Source organism: Vigna angularis, chromosome 1 (genome assembly GCF_016808095.1).
Source record: "Vigna angularis cultivar LongXiaoDou No.4 chromosome 1, ASM1680809v1, whole genome shotgun sequence".
In the NCBI taxonomy this organism is placed as follows: domain Eukaryota; kingdom Viridiplantae; phylum Streptophyta; class Magnoliopsida; order Fabales; family Fabaceae; genus Vigna; species Vigna angularis.
The window spans coordinates 4,954,880-4,976,774 of NC_068970.1; the positions used below are offsets into that span (position 1 = coordinate 4,954,880).

A 21,895-nucleotide genomic window follows, 5' to 3' on the forward strand; every position below is an offset into this window, starting at 1 on the left:
GTAATATTATATATATTATACTTAATTTTTAATTTTATAATTTCTTTAACTACACACTTTTTTCTCTCCTTTCTCTTTTTTCTTTTTCAAATTGTTAACTTACTATAAAATCAATTCACATATTCAGCAAACTTTCATATAATTATTTTAAATGATGATGTTAAATTAAATATTTTTTATGTTTTATATTTAAATATTTTTATTTATTATTTTTTTATAGAAGAGTGTTTAACTTTCAAGTGTTAAATAATATAAACTTTTCATTTACCAAATAATATAAACAATTTATCATTTTTATTCACGTATTCTAAAGTTTTGTTTTATTTCACTTTTTATTTTACTGAAATAATTTTCATTATCTCCCAGTTCGACTGTTTTTATATATGAAAAGTTATTTAGATTTTTAAATTATTTTTTACCTTATTATACTTTTAATTATACATTTGTTTTTTTACGATTTTATTCAATGGTGTATGAAATTATTTTTAAAACATACATTTAATTTCTTTTTAATATTTTTATTTGTTGTTTATTTTTATCGTACAAAATACTATTTTGATGTTTTTTATATAATTACTTTTATTTTGTAACTCATTATGATAAGTGTAATTCCTATCACTATAATTGTATAAAAATATTTTTATTTACTATGATGTAATAATTTAATATCATTCTTATGAATTTTATTTATCATTATTCAACATATATCAAAGTTTAAATGATGAAAAATATGCTAAAATTAAATTATTATTAATTGAATATCTTTCTTTTTGTTTTGATTCAAGTGGTGCATTATAATTTTTATTTGTGTATAAAAAGAGAGATTTCATTAGAATTATTGTTGTTAAAATGCGTTGTAACCGGCGAGCCAACCCAACCCACCACGGGTTTGAGTCGGGTTGGGTTTGAAAAAAATGTAATTTTTTCATGCAGACTGGTTTTCGATCTGACTCACTTAGAACCCGACTCATCCGAGTTGAACGTGTGGTGAGTCGGGTTAGCTCACCAACCCACCTAATTTAATTAAATTATTTATTATTTTGTGTTTCAATATTATTAGTTAGCATTTTTTTTATTATATTGTAGATGGTGATAAATAAGAAGATAAATATTATAGATTTATCTATTAAAGATTCTAATATTATAAATGGAGAAGTGATACAAAAATTATTAATATTAAAAACTTATTTGTTCACTAAGTGAGTCAGGTTGTGTTTGTTCACTAAGTGACCAATCTGTGGTGGGTCGAGTCGGGTCGAGTCGAGTTACTCATTTTAACCGTTCTTTAGAATTTAGAGGATGAGAGTAAATAAACATTTTTAAAATGTTTTTAAATTTGAATGTCTGTTTTTTTTTAATTTCTTAAAAATAATCTTTGTTTATTTTATTTCATTAACTTTGCAAAATTTAATAAATGTTTTGGTCTTATGAAATTTTATCTTATACTCTAATTTGAAATATATAATTATAATTATTTTTAAAATATTTTATATTGAAAAAAACGAAAATACAATAATTGTGATTTTATAGATATTAATTAGTTAATATCAAAACAATAAAAAAATGTACCGTTATAAACATATACCTATTGGATTTAGATATTTGAATTAGAATAAATTTTTCTTTAGAAATAAATATAAAATAATAAAATCTTCCCGTTACCATCCTAATTATCATCACACTCAAGATCTCTTTAAAAAAAAATCGCCATCAAAGAGAATGTGAGAATAAAGGAATAATATCTCTCTCTCTCTATATATATATATATACACTTGTTTATTTATTTAGAGTAAATGAATAATATCTATTTATAATATATATTATTTATTTATTGGTATAATCAAATCCTATATCTAATCTAACCTATTTCTTTCGCATGTGCTATTGAAATGTGATTTAAATTAAATGATTAAAATATAAGACAACAGAAAAAAAATGTAAACTTAAAGATTTGATTAAATTTATGATTCTTGTATATTAAAGAGGCTAACGTTAAAAAGAAATATAAAGGCTGAAAGTAAATATTACAAATTTAAAAAATAGAATACAATTTAACCAATTTAAGATGAAAAACAAAACGAAGTGTGATATTTAAGTTTTAAAAAAGAATAAAAAACAATAGACTGTTATTGTGCAAGGAAAAGGTCAAAGAGAGAGAGAGAGAAGGATCCATTCCCATAACATACATATACATGACATGATCTGAAATGGGTATGGGTAAAAGTAACAGTAATGATATGGTATATGTGTATAAGGATGGTATGATATAAATACGAAATCCATGGGCATAGGATGTTAAAAGAAGTCATAGGTATTTTTTGGTATTGGCTAGGTGTTTCCCGAGAAAGAGAAAAGAGAAAGGTGCCCCAATTTTGAAATCAAATCCCAATCCCAATCACTCTCACACTCACTCACTCCAATTCTCTTCTTCTTCTTCTTCTGTGATGCCAGTTCGAATCAAGAATTGAGGCAAAGCGAAGATCAGAGTGAGTGTGAGAGAGAGAAAATGGTTTCGTATGTGAACATCTTGTTGTACGGCGTGGGAGGGTTGGTGGTAGCAGGGATGGCATTGCTGGTGGCGTTTCAGGAGAAGCTCGTCTATGCTCCGGTGCTTCCAGGTCTCACCAAGTCCTACGCCATCAATCCCTCTCGCCTCAGACTCACCTACGAGGACATCTGGCTCCGCTCCTCCGACGGCGTTCGCCTCCACGCCTGGTTCATCAAGCTCTTCCCCGATTGCCGAGGTCCTCGCCATTCTCTTCTCACCGATTTCATTTCATTTCCATCTTCTACCGTCTACTTTGCTGTTACTGTCACTTAATGTTTCCTTACAAGTTTAATTGATTCATTAGTGTATGGCTTGGAATGGGAGAAACGTAGATCGCAAAGGAAATATGGGAATTGTTTGCTTAGATTGGATGGAGCTGAATTATCTTTATACTGAATGTTGATCCAATTGTCTGTGCTCCTTCTAGATTTTGTTTATCTTGTGTAGTGTTGTGTGGTTGGAGCAATTACTGTTGATTAGCTTTGTGAAATTCTTCTCTTCCCGTGCCGTACCTACCTGCGTTGTTTTAGTTAAATCGAGGAAAAATTGTTTGGATGTTAAGCGGAATTTAGTGCTTTAAACCCTAGGATTTAGCTCTTTTTAAGAGACTGAGCACACTTTAGAGGATTGAGTACAGAAACATTTATTGATTAAAAGGCCATCGGATTGGGTTTTACCAGAAGGGTAAACTTAGATACAGTTCTATAGGTTTCTTAGTTGTGTTAATCAAAATTAGAGTTTTATCTTTGTAATCTATGTTGACATTTGATGCAAACCTTAGTTTCACGGGTTGCTTAGGCGGAACACTAATCGTGATTGTAGCATAATACCAAATGTTCCCAAGGAAGTACCAACTTGGGTTGGTATGAGTAGCGAGATTCTGAAGTTGCTGTACCAAACTGGCTAAGGTTCGGTACTCACTCTTGAGAATGTAGAAAGCTTAAGCTGAGACGGGATGCTCATCAATATAATACCTGTCAAACCTCTGAGGGAGATAAGTTGTGTTCGATGGGGTGATACTCCTTGGTAATGAATAAAAAAAGAACCTAAGGAACTGCATCTGAGATTTATCCCTGATAAAATAGAAGTACATCACTACTTGCATAGACCTCTTCAGTAAAGTTGTTGCAAATTTGCAATGTCAATTGCTGATTTTCTAATTGGAGTTTGTAACTGCACTTTATTTTTAAAATGTAACCCTCAATTTTAAGGAGCTAAATCATGAAGGCTCATTATTTGAGGATTTAGAGTACAATATCTTCATCAAGGTTTCTATGAATGAACTTGCACTTTGGCATATGCTCCTTTTTGTATTCGTTGTTTTTCTGTACTCTGATGTTGTTCTTATGAAGTTCTTCTTTCTTATGATCCATTTACAGGTCCGACCATTTTGTTTTTTCAAGAAAATGCTGGAAGTATCCTTATTGTAGATAGATAATTTGTGATAGTTTTCACTTATTTTTACTTGATCAGGTTCACTGTGCTTTTAAAGGCCTTGACTCCTGATCTTTTTAGATATTGCTCATCGTCTTGAAATGGTTCGAATAATGTTGCAGCAGTTACATTGCAATGTTTTCATGCTTTCTTACCGAGGGTATGTGTTGGCCTTGGCTCCCTAATCTTGATTTTTCCTTGTCGCTCTGTATTTGCATATGCATTCTTCTAAATGCACATGTCACTTTGTTGCATTGTCACTAATGTATGATTCAATTGCATAGTTATGGAGCAAGTGATGGTTATCCTTCTCAACCTGGAATCATAAAGGATGCTCAAGTATGCTTTTTGATTAATAGTAATTCCTGTATTTTGCTTTTCAAATTATTTTTTTTTTTCAATTTTACTACCTTCTTGTGCCCAGGCTGCATTGGACCACCTTTCCCAAAGGTCTGATATTGACACATCTAGAATTGTTGTATTTGGACGATCACTTGGGGGTGCAGTTGGAGCTGTACTAACAAAAAATAACCCTGACAAGGTACCCAGCCTCTGAAAGTGCATATTTTAATGCTCATGTTTTTCTTGGTAAAATTTCAAAGAGTTTTTCTTGCTATATTTCAGTTGTCACCTACGCGAATTATATCTTGCTATATTTCAGTTGTCAGCAGATAAATGTTTCTTTAGTGTTAATACTATATGTATTATAGCTTGTTTTATTCACAAGGCATATAACGCAACCACAAATAGTTTGCCAGTTTCTTTTGTCATGAATAGATTCATTGATCATTTCATGATTATCAACATTATGAGAGAAAATAATATCGAACTTGTTTACTCTATCTTGTTTAAGATGATTAAGTCAGACAATGCATGTTACTAATAGGATTGTAAATTTATGATTATATTATTGCTTTTCAAGTGCTCCTAAAAGTCATTTCCTTGAATAGGTTTATGTATGCTTAATTTTTTTTAGTTTATATGTAGTGAGCTTCTGCCTATTGTTATTTGTTGTGAAATAATGTATGAATTCCATCCTTCAGTTTTTTTGGAATATTTATCATGACACATTTTACTTACTTGCACTATTGGTCCAATTGCAAAAAGATTTCTTGTAACTGGCTTCAAGGTTCCACTTTTTGACACCGAGTTTGGAGAAATATCCTTTTTTGAATAAAAATTTAACTTCAACCTTTTGTATCTGCTCAAATAGTTAAGTGAACTTGAAGAGCTGTGGAAATGGTTATTGAATATTTTTTAGATTTTTGTATTCATGTATGAAGAACATCACTTTTATTGCTTTGATCTGTATTTACTAATTAATTTAATTTCAAGCAAGGCCTTACCCTTGCAACTTGTTGATAGCTTCATCTTCACTTTTATGCAGAAATAATTTTGCAACTAATTTTAAAATTACTGGTCTAAAAAAAATACTGTGCAATCTGCTGGTCTTTTATTCTGAAATTTAGCCAGGTATCTCTAGCAAAATTTGTTTGTTCACCTTTACTTTACATTCTTTGTTGACCTTCTTTCTGTGTTTTTAGGTTGCTGCTCTGATACTTGAAAATACATTCACGTCTATATTGGATATGGCTGGAGTTTTGTTCCCCTTTTTGAAGTGGTTTATTGGAGGAAGCTCTGGAAAAGGTCCTAAAGTGCTCAATTTTCTTGTACGTTCCCCATGGAGTACTATTGATGTTGTTGGCCAGGTGAGGGATGCTGGAAATATAAGTTTTGCCTTTAGAATTGGGTCACTTGGGCATAATGACTTCTTTTATCACAATTAGACGGAAGTTAATTTTAAACTTCTAAGATCTCCCTGTATATTGGTTGTGCTTGAGTGTGCCAATATGTGTGGAAATGCAGATTGTATTTTTTGCTTGTTACCCACTCTTCTGTGTGTCTGGCTGGATTCATGTGTTTATGCATCCCCTTTTATGAATATATTCGTTGCAGATCAAACAACCTATCCTATTTCTCTCTGGATTGCAAGATGAGATGGTCCCCCCATCACATATGCAACTGCTTTATGCTAAGGCAGCTGCTCGTAATAATCAGTGTCTCTTTGTGGAGTTTCCTACTGGCATGCATATGGATACTTGGCTGGCTGGTGGTGATCACTACTGGAGAACAATTCAGCAATTTCTTGAACAGCATGCCCCAGTGCGAAAGGAGCAAAATGCAAATGGTAATCTTTTTTCCTCATGCTGTGTTTTAAAGCTAGGCCAGTAGCATGGATGGGTTAAGAGCGTGGGATAACTTTTACTTAGTGTGCGTTTGGTTTACCGTTTACAAGGCACCAGAAGTACTTTCACACTTTCCAAAGCAAAAATGGAGAAGGAAGTATATTGGTGGATTGGGAAAGACGTGGGTTACGTTAGACCCAACTTTTCACAAACACTGCATGAATAATTTACAATTTTGTATTTCAGATGTGAAAGTTTTCTTGTTCTTTTTGTCTTTTCCTTTTTGTTAGGCTCTGCATCTACGATCTGTCCATGTGTTATTCTCTAACTTGATATATCCTTTGTTGCGATTGATATTTGTTCCTCTTTTAACCACACTGCTGGCAATACTTTTTTATTTTTGCGCTTGCTCACTTGTTTTAATACTGCTGCCAGATATTGGGGCGAGATGATTGGCTGGCATTAAATTATTTCAATGATACTAATTGGCTAACTAAGGATTCACACAGTTTCTGTCCTTTGAAGTTGCTGCCCTTGAGAGCTCCATGTGAGAAGCTGCTTCCTACTTGGACATGCTGCCCCACGTCAAGGTATATATCATTGAACAATTTTGATTAGGTTGTGGTTTCCAGAATTTGGAAGATGCGCAGACAATTTGTGCTACCCTTTTCCTATACTGTTACGGCATCTACATTTTGGGTGCATGATCGAATTTGACAAATGACATGTAGAATAATAATTATTTACATAAGCTATATTATATATACATGTAGTGTTTGTACTATACTTTGCCTATGTTCTTGGTGAATGGTTTCATGTTTTTCATACTAATGCACGCTGAGAAGTGATTGGGGAAAATCTGGCTGTTTAGTCCATTTTTATAATGTTATCTTTCATTGATTCTTTATGTAGAAATTTGAATGTCCTATTTAAGGCGTCATTCTTTTGACGATGATTTGAGCTAACAGGTGCCTGTCATGTTTGAGTTAGGATGATGACTATTCGTGTAACCGTTTTCAAACATGTTTAAAACCTTCCAAGTATTCCACCATTTTTTAAGGCCCGCGGATAAGGGTTACATAGTAGAGATGATATTTAGTCAGAACCATAGGATTTTAATAAATTAGTTTGATGATTACCTGAATATATGCATCGCGCTGTTGATGCTTAAGCGCCTAGGAAGAAAGTGTGAAGAGAAACAGGTCTTCCACACTCTTTGAAGGTATGTCTCCTTTACACTCTCGGGTAAAGGGTAACTGCTAGCATTATGCCAGGGGAAATCGGTGGAAAAAGAAAGGGAAGATAAAATAGAAGTATAAAATTTTTATTATTTGTTTAAGAAAATTCTAATGAAGACTTTTTTTACGAGTCTTGTACTCTTCTCCCTTAATAATTGGTGTGAAATGAGAGGATTATAAATGTTTTATAATGAAAAGTTGAAAAGTAATGAAAGAAAAATTCCGTTGTTTTGAATTAAATTTGATAATTTTAATTAATACAATAATGTTATTGCGCAGTGTGTTTTTCCTCGCTAGTCCAAATAACTGAATAATTTCTATCCTTATTTAATTTTTGGTATAATATATTTTTTTTTCTTTTTTTTCATTACACTTTTCTGTATATTAAGTCAAAATTAAACAGTAAAGTGAGTATTAAAAAAATGATGTTTTGATAAACTTTCAAAATTGTGGAGTGATAAAAATAATAAAGAGAAATTAGTGGAATAGTATGTGTTCACGTTTATACGTGTTAATTTTTTTATGATAATAAAAAAGTAAAAATATATAATTAAAATTTAATTAGTTTTTGAAGAATTATAAAGTTGATTGAATTTAAAGAGTAAAACAAATATAAAAAACTGTACATAAAAAGGGAGTTACAAAACGTAGGAGTAAAACGGTAAGAAAATGTAATCACCAAAAAATCATTGTAAATAACAGTCTCTTTATTAATGGTATAAATTAAAAATACTGTATATATAAAATTATTCTAAAATAATGTCAAAATATTGGGACATCAGGCAACCGGTCCGTTTAGAATATTTAATCTTCAGCTTCAATTTTATTTGATAAAACCCTTTCGTCTGGAACTGCAAGAAAGGATGGCGCAAAAATAGCATATGATGAGAAGGTTCGACTCATTCAAGCATTAACTATTTGAGCTCTGAATGTTGATCGTAAAGAATCCATGACATTAATAAAAGAACTCAAAATTTTAAAAAAGTTAGACCCATATGGAAATTAATTATTTTTTGATAAACTTACGATAAGTAATATAGTTAAAGGAGTCGAGAGTGAGACATGTACACTTAATTGATTCTGTTACCCATTCCCTTTAAGCATTTTAGTTTTAATTGGTATAATGATATTCGGATTTCCTAGTTTTACCAATTCCATCTTGTGAGTGTACCATAAATACGAGATGATATGCTCCACAATGAGTCACCCGGTTGCACGTTTGTGGTAGTGATTGGAGCATTTGACTTCAGCACTGGATTCTTTAAGTTCTTCCCCATTCCATTAGCAATCAACCACCAGGAAGCAGATTGTTCTTGTTGTCGCCGTCGTCCCAAACTGCTCCAAAACTTCCTTTTCTGCACACCTGCAACATGCACTTCTGTAATTTTGAATTGAGGAATGCCCTCTTCTTCACTACTTTTCTCTTCTCTCTTCCCCTTCATCTCCACCTTCCCCACTATTTCACACTCATCACTTTCCTTCCCTGCCTCACACAACGGCCTATAAATCTCTTGCTTTGGTTGGATGAACACTCTCTCCACTTGTATAAGACCAAGCATTGGTGTCCCAACAGGCTCATAATTTCTCAGAGGATCACGAAGCTGCTCCATGAGAGCTACTATGAATTTGTTTCCCAACAAACCATATTTCCTCCCGCTTTTTCTCTCTCCCTTTGAACTCTTCCCACTTATCAAGTCAAAGAGTTTGCATGATGCGCAGCAAGAAGTTTGTAAGTACGCTCACTGATGTTATCTATATCTTCATCAATCTCACCAGAATCCAACCTCATCCATTCATCTAGAGTCAATGATAGGGCCATTATGCCGTCAACACCATCATATTCATCACTGTTGCTGTTTTTCATATCTAACAATTGCATGGCAGCAGTTCCATCTAGCCCAAGGGAGCCCCTAGTACCAGCCCCCTTGCCTTGCAGAGCTGAATTATCGCCATAGGATTCTGCAATGATGTTTGATGGTGCATCCCCATTTGACATCCCAGATTGTATTCTCAAACCCTCCAATGAAAGTGCTTCAATTTTATCCATAGCTAATAGAGCAAGATCTGAGCTTTTGTGGTCTCCAGCTGAATCTGAACTGAACTTATTAGACATTTGTCCACCAGATAGAATTCCCTTCAAGCCTTTTTTCGCACAAGTAGAATACTGTCCTGTTACCAAATTATGCTGCAAATTTAATTGCCTACATACAGCAGAGCAAAATTCAACCATTTGAAGGAATGAAATATTTCATATTTTACTTACAAGACAAGTGCTGCAAAAAGGGATAGACAAACCTGTATGTTCTCCCCAAGACTGGCTTTGCTTCCCTTGATATTTGTTGCATTGTCTTTCCCGTGATGTCTTGTAGAGGCATTAACTTGTTTGCCTGCTTGGAAAGTTTTTCAATTCCCACAGAAGCAAAACACTGCAAAATCTCCATTATCCCAGTACCCATTTCAGCGGGCACCACAATTGGGTTGGAAACCTGCATGATTAATGTTCCTCCAGTTCTACTTTTCCTGAAGAGTGTGGGATTCATTGACCGTAGAAAGCCCCCATCTTCGGTCTGAAGAAAAGGACCTAACCCCTCTGCTAGAGGAGGTAATGGTAGAGTCTCTTCAGGAAGAAAATATATTGGACTTCCTAAGCCATTATGATCTTTTTTAGGAGAATTCTGAAAAGCCATCTCATTCAAACCCCATTTACGCATTAAGGCTTCTGTTTCCAAGTGTTCTAGCATACGGACCTTCTGTTTGCTCCTCACATCCTCAAACTCGATTAGATGCCCTTTGTGTACATCTTGCATTAAGGATGCTGACTTGGTATCCTTGGAGAACTTCCAATGCTCAGTTCCATAAGAAGAATCATTACCACTATCTGCTTCATCATCACTGCCTATGTCAAAATCAAACAAAGAGAAGCCCTCTGAACGAACTTCATTCTCAAATTGTCTTAAAAGGAGCTCTCTTGGAGACTCTGTCTCACCTTCAAAACTAAAACCCCTTGGACTATTGTCTATGCCAAGCATACTTAAAAACTCACTGGCAACTGATTCTGTAACATCATCCCAGCTTTTTGACTTTCTCAACTTATCCTCAGATTTGGCTTCCATGGCCACAGGAGAATCCATTGCCGCTGTCTCCAACTCTGAGACACTAGTTAAAGCTGATTCTAGTTCTTGCAGTAGATGTTCTTTCGTTGGCAAGTCATCCTTTCGGTTAGAAAATTCACGTACCACAGCACTTTCCTTAAAATTATCGTTTAGTTCTTCAAGGGAATCTTGGTTATCATGGTCTTGAAAAGATACTTGAATATCAGTATTATCAAGGGTCCGAGTACTATCAACTGTGTAGACATCGATAAAAGCTTTTCCAATAGATTCCTCTAGTTTAACATGTTCATCTGATGAAAATTCGATGCCCTTGTCAAGAACAGAAAATTCATTACCTTCACATTCTTTGAAATTTTCTATTGCAGAATCAGGTAAAGGATAGTCATTTGGCGTAACTGTGTCCAGGTTTTGTTGAAACACAAAAACTTCAGGTTTGTCATGCATTGGACTGCATGTTTTTCCCTCATCACCTTGATTCTCTTCTGCCTTGTCCTTTTCATTATCAAATGAAGAACAAACAACTGGTTTGATCGGGTCGATGTTTTCTTTAATTCCCTCGAGTTCAGGTTTGCCATGCAGAGGACTACCACCCATTTCTTCAACAAATTCTTTACATGAGATGTATACTGGGCTGATTCGAGCTGAATTTGATGATGGAAACACCTCATGAAGATCTTTCACCTCATCTACATTTTGAGATGAATAATCATCACTGGAAAAGCTTGGCAAATCTTTACTCCCATCAACCTGACTAGGTTTTTTATCTGGTTCCAACAAAGGCATACCATTTTTCTTGGTAGTTAGTACATTAGGAATATCACAAAGGTTGTCTCTGGTAGCACTAGTATTGTCACCAACAATGACATACCCAAAACTGACATTAATTACTGCACCCCTTGCTGTTCCTGATAATCTAAAACTTGTAGTCCATATCCCTGACCTTTTCTCCTCTTCAAGCTCTTCCAGAGTGAGAGGAAGCAACCTTGTGAGGTCCACTCTGTGCTTCCCCAAATCAACTTCTGGGAAACCCGCCTTAGAAGCATAGAGCATAAAAGGCTTGGCTTCATATTTGGCAGAGTTTTGGGGTCCACTCCTACTTCCATTGATTGAGCAAGTGCGTGTCAAAATGTCTTGAAACTCAGCCACACCTTGAATCACCTTGGCCGGAGGGGTCACCAAAAGCGTATCCTTCCTCTTCCAATACACACAAAGGCAAGAATCATTGAAACTCGAAGGCAACCCTTCAATCACATGGACTTTGACAGAAAAACTACAATTGAACTTCTTACTGCGAGACAGGGAAAGGGCCTTCAGTGATTTCCAGTTCCATACAAACTTCTTATCCTTACGTAAGTTATCTTCTTCGCTATCTTTAACCTTTGATTTGGGATCAAATAACTGGGATTTCGAATATTTTGAATTCTTGGAAGAGCTTTTCTCTATGCGCAGAGCTTTGTCTACGGTTTCAACATCTTTTAATGGCAAATTGTTCTCTTCAGCACTACTTTTACCACCTTCAGCTGTAGACATTATCTTTTGTCCACATACCAACAGAAAGATAAACAGAAGTTAATTCAAATCATACATAACATGATCCAGAATTTAAAAACAAAAAAGAAACATTCATAAAGCACGAAAAAGAATATAGAATGAAATAGAACAGACTAATGAATTTCATTTATGAAAATGGAACAAGGACATGAGGAGTGGATAGGTGGATTACCGAGTGGGGTTGGAAAGGATCGAAAACATCACAAGAAGAAGGTGGAAGCAAAATTCAAAACCTGCAACGAAAGAAATAAAAAAGATCCAATTTTGATACCAAAAAAAGAGCTATTTAAAGATGGGCATTAGAAGAAAAAGCATATCGTAGATGTTGTGAGCAGAGGTTGTTGTAATGTTACGTTGTCGTTTCATTCGTTTATCTAATCGAACGTTTGCCACTACCGTTTTCGAACAATAAAAACATGAACGGACAACATTTCCATTCGGACATTTCCCAGGAAACATACAAGAAACTTGGCAACAAAATTTGAACCTACATTTTTCCAAGTTTTTATTACTATCAAATAAAAGTTATTTTAAATTTACATAATTATGTATGACATTTATTAAATACATAAAGTCACATGATTCTATAAATTTAAATATATTTCACTCGATGATAAAAATAATATATTTCAAGCATTTTTAAAATAAAACCTTATATAATATCTAAAACCTTATATAATTTCTAAGATGTACTGATTTTTTTAGACCATTTCAATAATTTATTTTATGTTTATGAAATGAAATTTCCTTTTTTTTATTACTTTTGATACACGAGAATAAAATAAATACTGAAATGGTCTCAGTTTTAAGAGTAATATTTAAACTTATAACAGCAATGATTTATCTGTTCTCAAATTATGATATTTTGAGATTTTCATTACTTTAAGTTCCCTCTTGTCCTTTTAATGTAATGATTTTAGTTACTCAAAGTTGATGTTTATATTTTAAAATGTATTTTGGTGCCTATTTTTTTTTTATCTTTACACCTTTAATTCATCACCAAGTTGACATAAAAGTGGATATAGTTGTTGATATGCATGCAATTGATAAAAGGGTTCTTAAATATATTTTAGTTTTTAATTATTCATTAATTTTTTATATTTTTTTGAATGGTACGAGTGTCATTTAAAAAAATGATATTGACTTTATATTCAATATTTAAAACATCAGTATTTCTCATACTTAAATACATTACTACGTAAGTTATAATATATTATTAGATCACACTAGAAAAAAGTCAAGATAATCTAACTTAGTTGAATAAAATAGGCGATTTATTGTAATTTTATTAATCACGTGTATCACATTTCTTCAAATAAAAAATCACTCGAATATGAAAAGAATAACAGATGATAAAATCATTTGATATGTATAACAATGGAAAAATTATTTTACTTGGACTTCTTAAAGGCATCTCTCTATTCTTCGATTTTTTTAACTTGAAACTATCTATTTGCTCAAATAAAGAATGTTATCGAAAATTTATCCAGCTTATAAAATATATTTTACTCTATACGATATTTTATATTCTATCTTACATTTAATATAAATATTAAATAACCCAGAAACCAAAATATACGTACAACAAATGTTTTATTGATAAAATATATATCCATATAGTATAATTAAATAACTCCCATTGCTTATTTTTTTTAAGATGACAATTTTAATCAATAACTTTTTTTAGTGTCAGCTTACATCTTTTAAATTAATTTTATTTGTAAAAGAGTAAGTACTGTTCAATGAAATTAAAAATAAAATATATCTAAAAATCAATATTAAATTAAAATGTAATAATACTGAAATCATCACTAGTATGATAGAGATGATATTGATTTGTTTTTTAGCAATTTAATTATGTACAACTACAATACGATAAATTATTGCATTTAATGGGTATGTGACTGGAATTGTGTACTTGGATTTTTCAGAAGTAGCACCTAAGTACAGATATCAGTTAGATAATTAAACCCAATTTATATTTAAAACATTAGTTTATTAAAATATACATCTATCTTGTATTTTAATATATTTTTACAATCTCTTCAACAATTGTTTCTCTTTTTTCACACAATTCGAACAAAGAATCTCTGATTTAAAAATATCCATTATCTCACAGACTAATTTCGTACGTATATACATCTCTTTTAGTTTGTATTGTATAGGATAAGATAAAATAGTAGTGAATGATTAATTAAAACATTATTTTGTTACATGTCACGCTGAAAAAAAATCACAAAAAAAAAACGGTTTTGGTGTAAGTGATTAACCAGAAAGTTCCATTTTTTTAGTAAAAAGCTTTCATGGCAGGTTGATTTGCTTGTCGTCAATTGTGATAGTTCCAATCACAACACAACACCGCCTTCTCTCTCTCTCTCTCTCTCTCTCTCTCTCTCTCTCTCTCTCTCTCTCTCTCTCTCTCTCTCTCTCTCTCTCTCTCTCTCTCTCTCTCTCTCTCTCTCTCTCTCTCTCTCTCTCTCTCTCTCTCTCTCTCTCTCTCTCTCTCTCTCTCTCTCTCTCTCTCTCTCTCTCTCTCTCTCTCTCTCTCTCTCTCTCTCTCTCTCTCTCTCTCTCTCTCTCTCTCTCTCTCTCTCTCTCTCTCTCTCTCTCTCTCTCTCTCTCTCTCTCTCTCTCTCTCTCTCTCTCTCTCTCTCTCTCTCTCTCTCTCTCTCTCTCTCTCTCTCTCTCTCTCTCTCTCTCTCTCTCTCTCTCTCTCTCTCTCTCTCTCTCTCTCTCTCTCTCTCTCTCTCTCTCTCTCTCTCTCTCTCTCTCTCTCTCTCTCTCTCTCTCTCTCTCTCTCTCTCTCTCTCTCTCTCTCTCTCTCTCTCTCTCTCTCTCTCTCTCTCTCTCTCTCTCTCTCTCTCTCTCTCTCTCTCTCTCTCTCTCTCTCTCTCTCTCTCTCTCTCTCTCTCTCTCTCTCTCTCTCTCTCTCTCTCTCTCTCTCTCTCTCTCTCTCTCTCTCTCTCTCTCTCTCTCTCTCTCTCTCTCTCTCTCTCTCTCTCTCTCTCTCTCTCTCTCTCTCTCTCTCTCTCTCTCTCTCTCTCTCTCTCTCTCTCTCTCTCTCTCTCTCTCTCTCTCTCTCTCTCTCTCTCTCTCTCTCTCTCTCTCTCTCTCTCTCTCTCTCTCTCTCTCTCTCTCTCTCTCTCTCTCTCTCTCTCTATCTATCTATCTATCTATCTATCTATCTATCTATCTATCTATCTATCTATCTATCTATCTATCTATCTATCTATCTATCTATCTATCTATCTATCTATCTATCTATCTATCTATCTATCTATCTATCTATCTATCTATCTATCTATCTATCTATCTATCTATCTATCTATCTATCTATCTATCTATCTATCTATCTATCTATCTATCTATCTATCTATCTATCTATCTATCTATCTATCTATCTATCTATCTATCTATCTATCTATCTATCTATCTATCTATCTATCTATCTATCTATCTATCTATCTATCTATCTATCTATCTATCTATCTATCTATCTATCTATCTATCTATCTATCTATCTATCTATCTATCTATCTATCTATCTATCTATCTATCTATCTATCTATCTATCTATCTATCTATCTATCTATCTATCTATCTATCTATCTATCTATCTATCTATCTATCTATCTATCTATCTATCTATCTATCTATCTATCTATCTATCTATCTATCTATCTATCTATCTATCTATCTATCTATCTATCTATCTATCTATCTATCTATCTATCTATCTATCTATCTATCTATCTATCTATCTATCTATCTATCTATCTATCTATCTATCTATCTATCTATCTATCTATCTATCTATCTATCTATCTATCTATCTATCTATCTATCTATCTATCTATCTATCTATCTATCTATCTATCTATCTATCTATCTATCTATCTATCTATCTATCTATCTATCTATCTATCTATCTATCTATCTATCTATCTATCTATCTATCTATCTATCTATCTATCTATCTATCTATCTATCTATCTATCTATCTATCTATCTATCTATCTATCTATCTATCTATCTATCTATCTATCTATCTATCTATCTATCTATCTATCTATCTATCTATCTATCTATCTATCTATCTATCTATCTATCTATCTATCTATCTATCTATCTATCTATCTATCTATCTATCTATCTATCTATCTATCTATCTATCTATCTATCTATCTATCTATCTATCTATCTATCTATCTATCTATCTATCTATCTATCTATCTATCTATCTATCTATCTATCTATCTATCTATCTATCTATCTATCTATCTATCTATCTATCTATCTATCTATCTATCTATCTATCTATCTATCTATCTATCTATCTATCTATCTATCTATCTATCTATCTATCTATCTATCTATCTATCTATCTATCTATCTATCTATCTATCTATCTATCTATCTATCTATCTATCTATCTATCTATCTATCTATCTATCTATCTATCTATCTATCTATCTATCTATCTATCTATCTATCTATCTATCTATCTATCTATCTATCTATCTATCTATCTATCTATCTATCTATCTATCTATCTATCTATCTATCTATCTATCTATCTATCTATCTATCTATCTATCTATCTATCTATCTATCTATCTATCTATCTATCTATCTATCTATCTATCTATCTATCTATCTATCTATCTATCTATCTATCTATCTATCTATCTATCTATCTATCTATCTATCTATCTATCTATCTATCTATCTATCTATCTATCTATCTATCTATCTATCTATCTATCTATCTATCTATCTATCTATCTATCTATCTATCTATCTATCTATCTATCTATCTATCTATCTATCTATCTATCTATCTATCTATCTATCTATCTATCTATCTATCTATCTATCTATCTATCTATCTATCTATCTATCTATCTATCTATCTATCTATCTATCTATCTATCTATCTATCTATCTATCTATCTATCTATCTATCTATCTATCTATCTATCTATACTGAAAATTGAAATGTCTGATGCCGAAGAGCATGCAGATGCAGCAGACTATCCCAATGGCGAATCTCCTCCAAAGCATCCAAAGAGGTTCAGAGACAGATCTAAGGTAAAATATCAATCCTTTTTTTTGTTTCAATTTGGGTGTTAGATGTTGTTGGTTTTTGCTTTTTACGATGTGGGTTCTCTTTTTCTTGTTGTCTCTGCGAAGGAGATGTTGTCCAAAAAAGCTGTGCACACCAAGCAAATGCTATCCGAACAGGCTGTGAAGATTGCCAAACAAGCTGAGGAACACGAGAGGTTCATCAACAAGGTGCTTTTGCGTTTTCCCATTTCACTTATCGTTTCAAAATGTTTTCTTTTACAAAAGCTGTCATCTGGGTGTTGAAAAATCCAATGGGTTTATTGTGGGGAGTTTGACCCTTTGCATAGTCAATATTGAACAACCTGCTTTAATTGTTGGTCATTCTCACGTTTGTGTTCAGGTGACGCATCTCGTTGGCGTCCTCGGTTTTGGGGGGTTTTGCTTCCTTTTAGGGGCAAGTAAGTTAGTTGAAAACTCTAATTGTTGCATGTGCTTTGTTTTGGATTTTTTTTTCCTGTGCATAGATTCTTAGTTTTTTGGCACTCTGTTTTTCTTGCCAGGACCCCAAGACATTCCCTATGTATATTGTGTGTTCTACGTCATCTTTGTTCCTCTGCGTTGGATATACTACAGGTTCAAGAAATGGCATTACTATCTGCTGGTAATCCAACGTATCTAAATTTTGTTTTTGAAATGTACTGTACCTTGTCATGTATTGAATCACTATTTGATTCTGGAATCTTATGTTTGTTTTGAGGATAAATTTAGTAATTTAGTAAGTGTCCACAATCATTTGTGGTAAGTGACTGTGATCAATAATCTGTTTATTGAGGAGTACGCTTTTAAAGTTGAATGAGGCCATAAGAGTGCAATAGCCATCGACACCAAAAACCATAAGGATCCAAGTTGAGGTATTAGGCAATTATCTGATTGAGTATGTAGAGTCTTAGACAGAAGGGACACCCTTAGTTACGAATATGTTACAGTTATTACCAAATAACTAAGATGAAAGATTAGTTGGATTATCAATATTTGATTACCATGTTACTTTTCTTTCTTATGTGTTGTAGGCCAGTTAAAAAGAATGTTTAATTGCGAATTACCAACTACCAACATGGTTTTGATGTGTTATAGAGCATTTGGAAAAGATGTAATTACAGACAATTTAAACTGTGTTTCCCTGTTTTAATAATTAAAATCGTTTCAATAGTTTCTCGATTCCCATTAATTACTAACTCACTCTCATGCGGATAGAGTACTACTATTGACATCGAGTTACATGATTGTTTGTGTTTCAGGATTTTTGCTATTATGCCAATACAATATTCTTGGTTGATCTTCTTTTTTACTCAAAAAATGAGAAGCTTTTCATGGTTTGTTTTGCTTTTGCTGAGGTAAGAACGTTATTTTTAATGGTTAAAAAACGATTCATCTGTCAAATCTGTGTCTTATTCAAGAGCTTTTGCAGGGGCCCTTAGCATGGGCTTTGATTGTTTGGCGCTGCAGCTTGGTTTTCAGTTCTGTTGACAAAATTGTCAGTGTTCTTATCCATCTTTTACCTGGTAAATTATACCACTTTCTTATAGTTTCTCTATTTTTTTTTTCAGCAAGAAAAACAAATTCTGGGAAATTGTAGGCTTCTGCTACAATAATTGTTGACTTCTACCTTCAATAGTCAAATATTGGGTGTAAGATTTATCTTCTTTTTATCTGGAAAGGAATGTTTAGTGTTATGTTTTGAGAATATACGAGAAACATGAACCCATATCGTATGGCATCATTCACACCAAATCGATGTTAATTTCATACTATTAATTCTATATTCTTTCTTTTTTTCCTTCACTACCAAAAGTCAGTAATTTTAACATGATATTAGAGTGGTTCCATGAACTGTCTCCATAGTCTTAGATACGATATCTGTGTCTCCATTCCAATTGTAAATGTTTATCTTCTCTTCCTTGATGTTCAGGCACAGTCTCCACTCTCGAGTCCTAGATGAATTGACCCTTTCAGTTGCAATCTCACCCATCTCCTTCTCAAATTTTATTTCCAATTTTTTCAGTCTCAAGTTTTTCTGCTGTGAAGCTTCCAAACGCTGTTTTTGACAAATTTGGAGAAGTTTTGGTTCTTGTTTAATACTGCTAGCTAACATATTTCCTTTAATAACCATTCCAATGAAGCTTCTCCTTGTTGGTGGTGCAAACTCTAACGCCCAATTTGGGCTGTTTCACCAAGCTATATTTCTAACAGGCTTCTCTATCTGATTTCTCCAGCATCCTTGGGTTGCCTCTAGCCATTTTTTACCCCAAATTATACTTTTCATTTTTAAAGGAAGCATTTGTAACAAGCTTAACCAATAAGCTTTAGCTCGAGGAAGAGATAACATATGAAAATGTCATATCACATTCCATTCTTCACATTAGATCAATATGCATTTCAAATTGTTTAGCCTCTATTCTATAGCTTCTTCTACTTTTGACATAGTTTGCTCTTTTGACATTAAGGTATTTATGTTGATGACTACCATAATATATAGTGCATCCTCATCCCATTTTCATGATTGATATCATATAGTTAAATATAAACAACCGGTGGGTTGAACTTGCTGTAGATTTGCTGACTCTATTTCTCAGAGCCTGTTTGGGTACAATTTACAAAGGTAGAAGAACTATTGAAAACTTTTCAACTGATAAATGCTCTATATTTCTAGTAGATAAACTCTGAGAAGCACTTCTACGTTTATCCAATTGTTAGAGATATGCAAGTAGTAGAACAGAATTGTGATAGAAATGCTAACTTTATGTGTCTTGCTGTTCCATTTTACTTTTATTTGCTTTTAACAGAGTAGTACTTTCCAGGTTTGGTTTTCTTTACTATTCGATGGTGGGATCCTGCAACCTTCGAAGCCATGCATCCAGAGGGGACTGCTAGAAGACCTACGTGGCCTTACATTGAAGACAAATCATTTCTCTGGACATGGCTGTTTCTGGTACCCTTGGTAGCTTACACATTGTGGCAGGTTCTGTACTTCCTCATCGTCAATGTTTTGCGTAGGCAAAGGTTTTTAAGAGATCCCGAAGTGATGACTTCCTACAGGTAAACAATGAACACATACACTTCCGTATCTCTTACAGTTCAGAACAAAAGCCTTGTACTATCGAAGTAGAAGTTCTGATGAGGGTTAAAACTTCAAAGGTTAAGATGCTTTATAGAGAAAAAGTTTCCCTTTACCTCTCTCATTAGTGAGTTGTATTGTTTGATAGGGAACTCTCAAAAAAGGCTCAAAAAGCAAACAACATATGGTGGCGTTTAAGTGGGTTGCTAGGGGATCAAAATCGCATGCTAATGTACATTTTTCTTCAAGGAATATTTACAGTGGCAACCATGGCACTGGCTGTGCCAATATTCTTGTCATATGAGTTGCATGTAGTTTTCCAGATACTGAAGGTTTCAGCCGCAATATGGAATGGTGGAAGTTTTCTGTTAGAAGTAATGCCAAGACAGGCAATTCTTAAGGAGAAAAAGAAATCAGAGATGCAACCTGTTGAAGCTCAATCCAACACTAACACTGATGGAAAAATGTTATCAAGTTAAAACATTCAATCTTCTTCTCACTTCTCAATCCTTACTCAACTCTTCAATCTATGTATATTTTCTTCAAGTTTTTCTATATAATTTTCTATATGGGATTGGGGGTATAAACAACTCACATGAATACGTTTTTTTTTATTGAGTTTTTTCTACGTATTTCTAGAAAAAATACCAAGAAAAAATAAAATTATTTTTGCATAAGCTAAAATTTTATAACTTGTAGTCTTACATGATTTTTAATTTATAACAAGTTGATTTTGGTTTACAAAAGAATATAACTTTGTTTCAAAAATATTTATGGATAAGTTTGTTTAATCGTGTTTGGTGGTCTTAAATGAAAATTATTTTTCTTGTTCATTTGAATTGAAAATTCCATGGTTTTCATTATATTCACACAACCATATTTTCATTAATGAGATTAATGAGTCAGCTATCCGCACAACTAGGTTTAACACTATGTTTCAGGAGATAAACTAATTTATGTTTATTTACAATTGGAAAATTATTTTATAGAAAAAGTAATTAATTTTATACTATTTATTTAAAATAGCTTCTGAACTTAATAAATGTTTTACTTTGCTTCAACTTATATTTAAAACAAGTTAACTAATATTTAGAAAAGAAATTATAGAGAAATGTTATTAATTTATTTGAAATGGTTTCTGATTATAATAAAATTTCAACTTATATTGAAAAATATAATAACTAAGAATAGTTTTTGAAAAAGGGTGATTGGTTAACCAGTGAAAAAGACCCTTGACCTAATATGGTAGGCAATATGTATATATTACAACAATCCCGTTTTTACCAAATGAAACTTACTCATATTTTTACTTTTTTAGGAATTTGAATTTTATAACTTAGTTCCTTTGTGGGTTTTTCCTCAGTTCAATTCTTGTTTTATTAAAATTCTCAATTCAGTCCTAAAAAGTGTTAATTTAAGTCAATTAGGCTCTTGCCGTTAAATTGTGTTAACGAAATTAAATTTTTGATGAGTTGGAACGTTGACGTGACATGTTTTTTAAACGTGTCATGGTGAACCCTTTATACGTGACATTTCTTAAAAGATTAGATTTTAATAATAGGATTTTTGAAATGGGATTTAATAATAGAATTTTCGGTAAGTCGATTTTGCCCTTGCCGGTGCTTCTTCCAAAGGCTCCTCCA

At 32.9% G+C, this 21,895-nt stretch overlaps 3 protein-coding genes across 5 annotated transcripts; 2 read left to right on the top strand and 1 right to left on the bottom strand.

Annotated features, from left to right (window-relative positions):
• Nucleotides 1-2,288: 2,288 nt before the first annotated feature.
• LOC108338636 (alpha/beta hydrolase domain-containing protein WAV2) lies at nucleotides 2,289-6,952 on the top strand. 3 transcript variants are annotated; one of them, XM_017575639.2, is made up of 8 exons: nucleotides 2,289-2,744; nucleotides 3,928-3,963; nucleotides 4,064-4,142; nucleotides 4,267-4,321; nucleotides 4,407-4,523; nucleotides 5,527-5,691; nucleotides 5,939-6,170; nucleotides 6,694-6,952. In XM_017575639.2, the coding sequence occupies exons 1-8, from the start codon at nucleotides 2,507-2,509 to the stop codon at nucleotides 6,717-6,719; spliced, it is 948 nt and encodes a 315-aa protein (XP_017431128.1). In that variant the 5' UTR covers nucleotides 2,289-2,506; the 3' UTR covers nucleotides 6,720-6,952. The 3 variants fall into 3 exon arrangements, with proteins under 3 accessions (XP_017431128.1, XP_052727430.1, XP_017431129.1); XM_017575640.2 differs by having other exon boundaries at nucleotides 2,291-2,744; nucleotides 6,604-6,952; XM_052871470.1 differs by having other exon boundaries at nucleotides 5,939-6,952.
• Nucleotides 6,953-8,402: 1,450 nt separating this feature from the next.
• LOC108336418 (protein PLASTID MOVEMENT IMPAIRED 1-RELATED 1) lies at nucleotides 8,403-12,532 on the bottom strand. The gene is given in 4 exon segments (XM_017572866.2): nucleotides 8,403-9,097; nucleotides 9,100-9,607; nucleotides 9,702-12,052; nucleotides 12,243-12,532. Coding segments are annotated over 3 exon segments (3,402 nt in total). The 5' UTR covers nucleotides 12,050-12,052; nucleotides 12,243-12,532; the 3' UTR covers nucleotides 8,403-8,551.
• Nucleotides 12,533-17,031: 4,499 nt separating this feature from the next.
• Nucleotides 17,032-20,798, top strand: LOC108337343 (glycerophosphocholine acyltransferase 1). The gene is made up of 8 exons (XM_017573846.2): nucleotides 17,032-17,161; nucleotides 17,264-17,365; nucleotides 17,538-17,595; nucleotides 17,698-17,798; nucleotides 18,436-18,531; nucleotides 18,606-18,699; nucleotides 19,996-20,233; nucleotides 20,401-20,798. Exons 1-8 carry the CDS (start codon nucleotides 17,069-17,071, stop codon nucleotides 20,729-20,731), a joined length of 1,113 nt encoding a protein of 370 aa, XP_017429335.1. The 5' UTR covers nucleotides 17,032-17,068; the 3' UTR covers nucleotides 20,732-20,798.
• Nucleotides 20,799-21,895: the final 1,097 nt, after the last annotated feature.

What these genes read in the sequence shown, in the direction of transcription:
- LOC108338636 (XM_052871470.1), top strand. Translation starts at nt 2,507, where the DNA reads ATGGTTTCGTATGTGAACATCTTGTTGTACGGCGTGGGAGGGTTGGTG. An exon ending in GCTCTTCCCCGATTGCCGAG is followed by an intron (nt 2,745 to 3,927) that starts GTCCTCGCCATT and finishes ATCCATTTACAG; the next exon opens with GTCCGACCATTTTGTTTTTT. An exon ending in TTCATGCTTTCTTACCGAGG is followed by an intron (nt 4,143 to 4,266) that starts GTATGTGTTGGC and finishes TCAATTGCATAG; the next exon opens with TTATGGAGCAAGTGATGGTT.
- LOC108337343 (XM_017573846.2), top strand. Translation starts at nt 17,069, where the DNA reads ATGTCTGATGCCGAAGAGCATGCAGATGCAGCAGACTATCCCAATGGC. An exon ending in GGTTCAGAGACAGATCTAAG is followed by an intron (nt 17,162 to 17,263) that starts GTAAAATATCAA and finishes GTCTCTGCGAAG; the next exon opens with GAGATGTTGTCCAAAAAAGC. An exon ending in ACGAGAGGTTCATCAACAAG is followed by an intron (nt 17,366 to 17,537) that starts GTGCTTTTGCGT and finishes GTTTGTGTTCAG; the next exon opens with GTGACGCATCTCGTTGGCGT.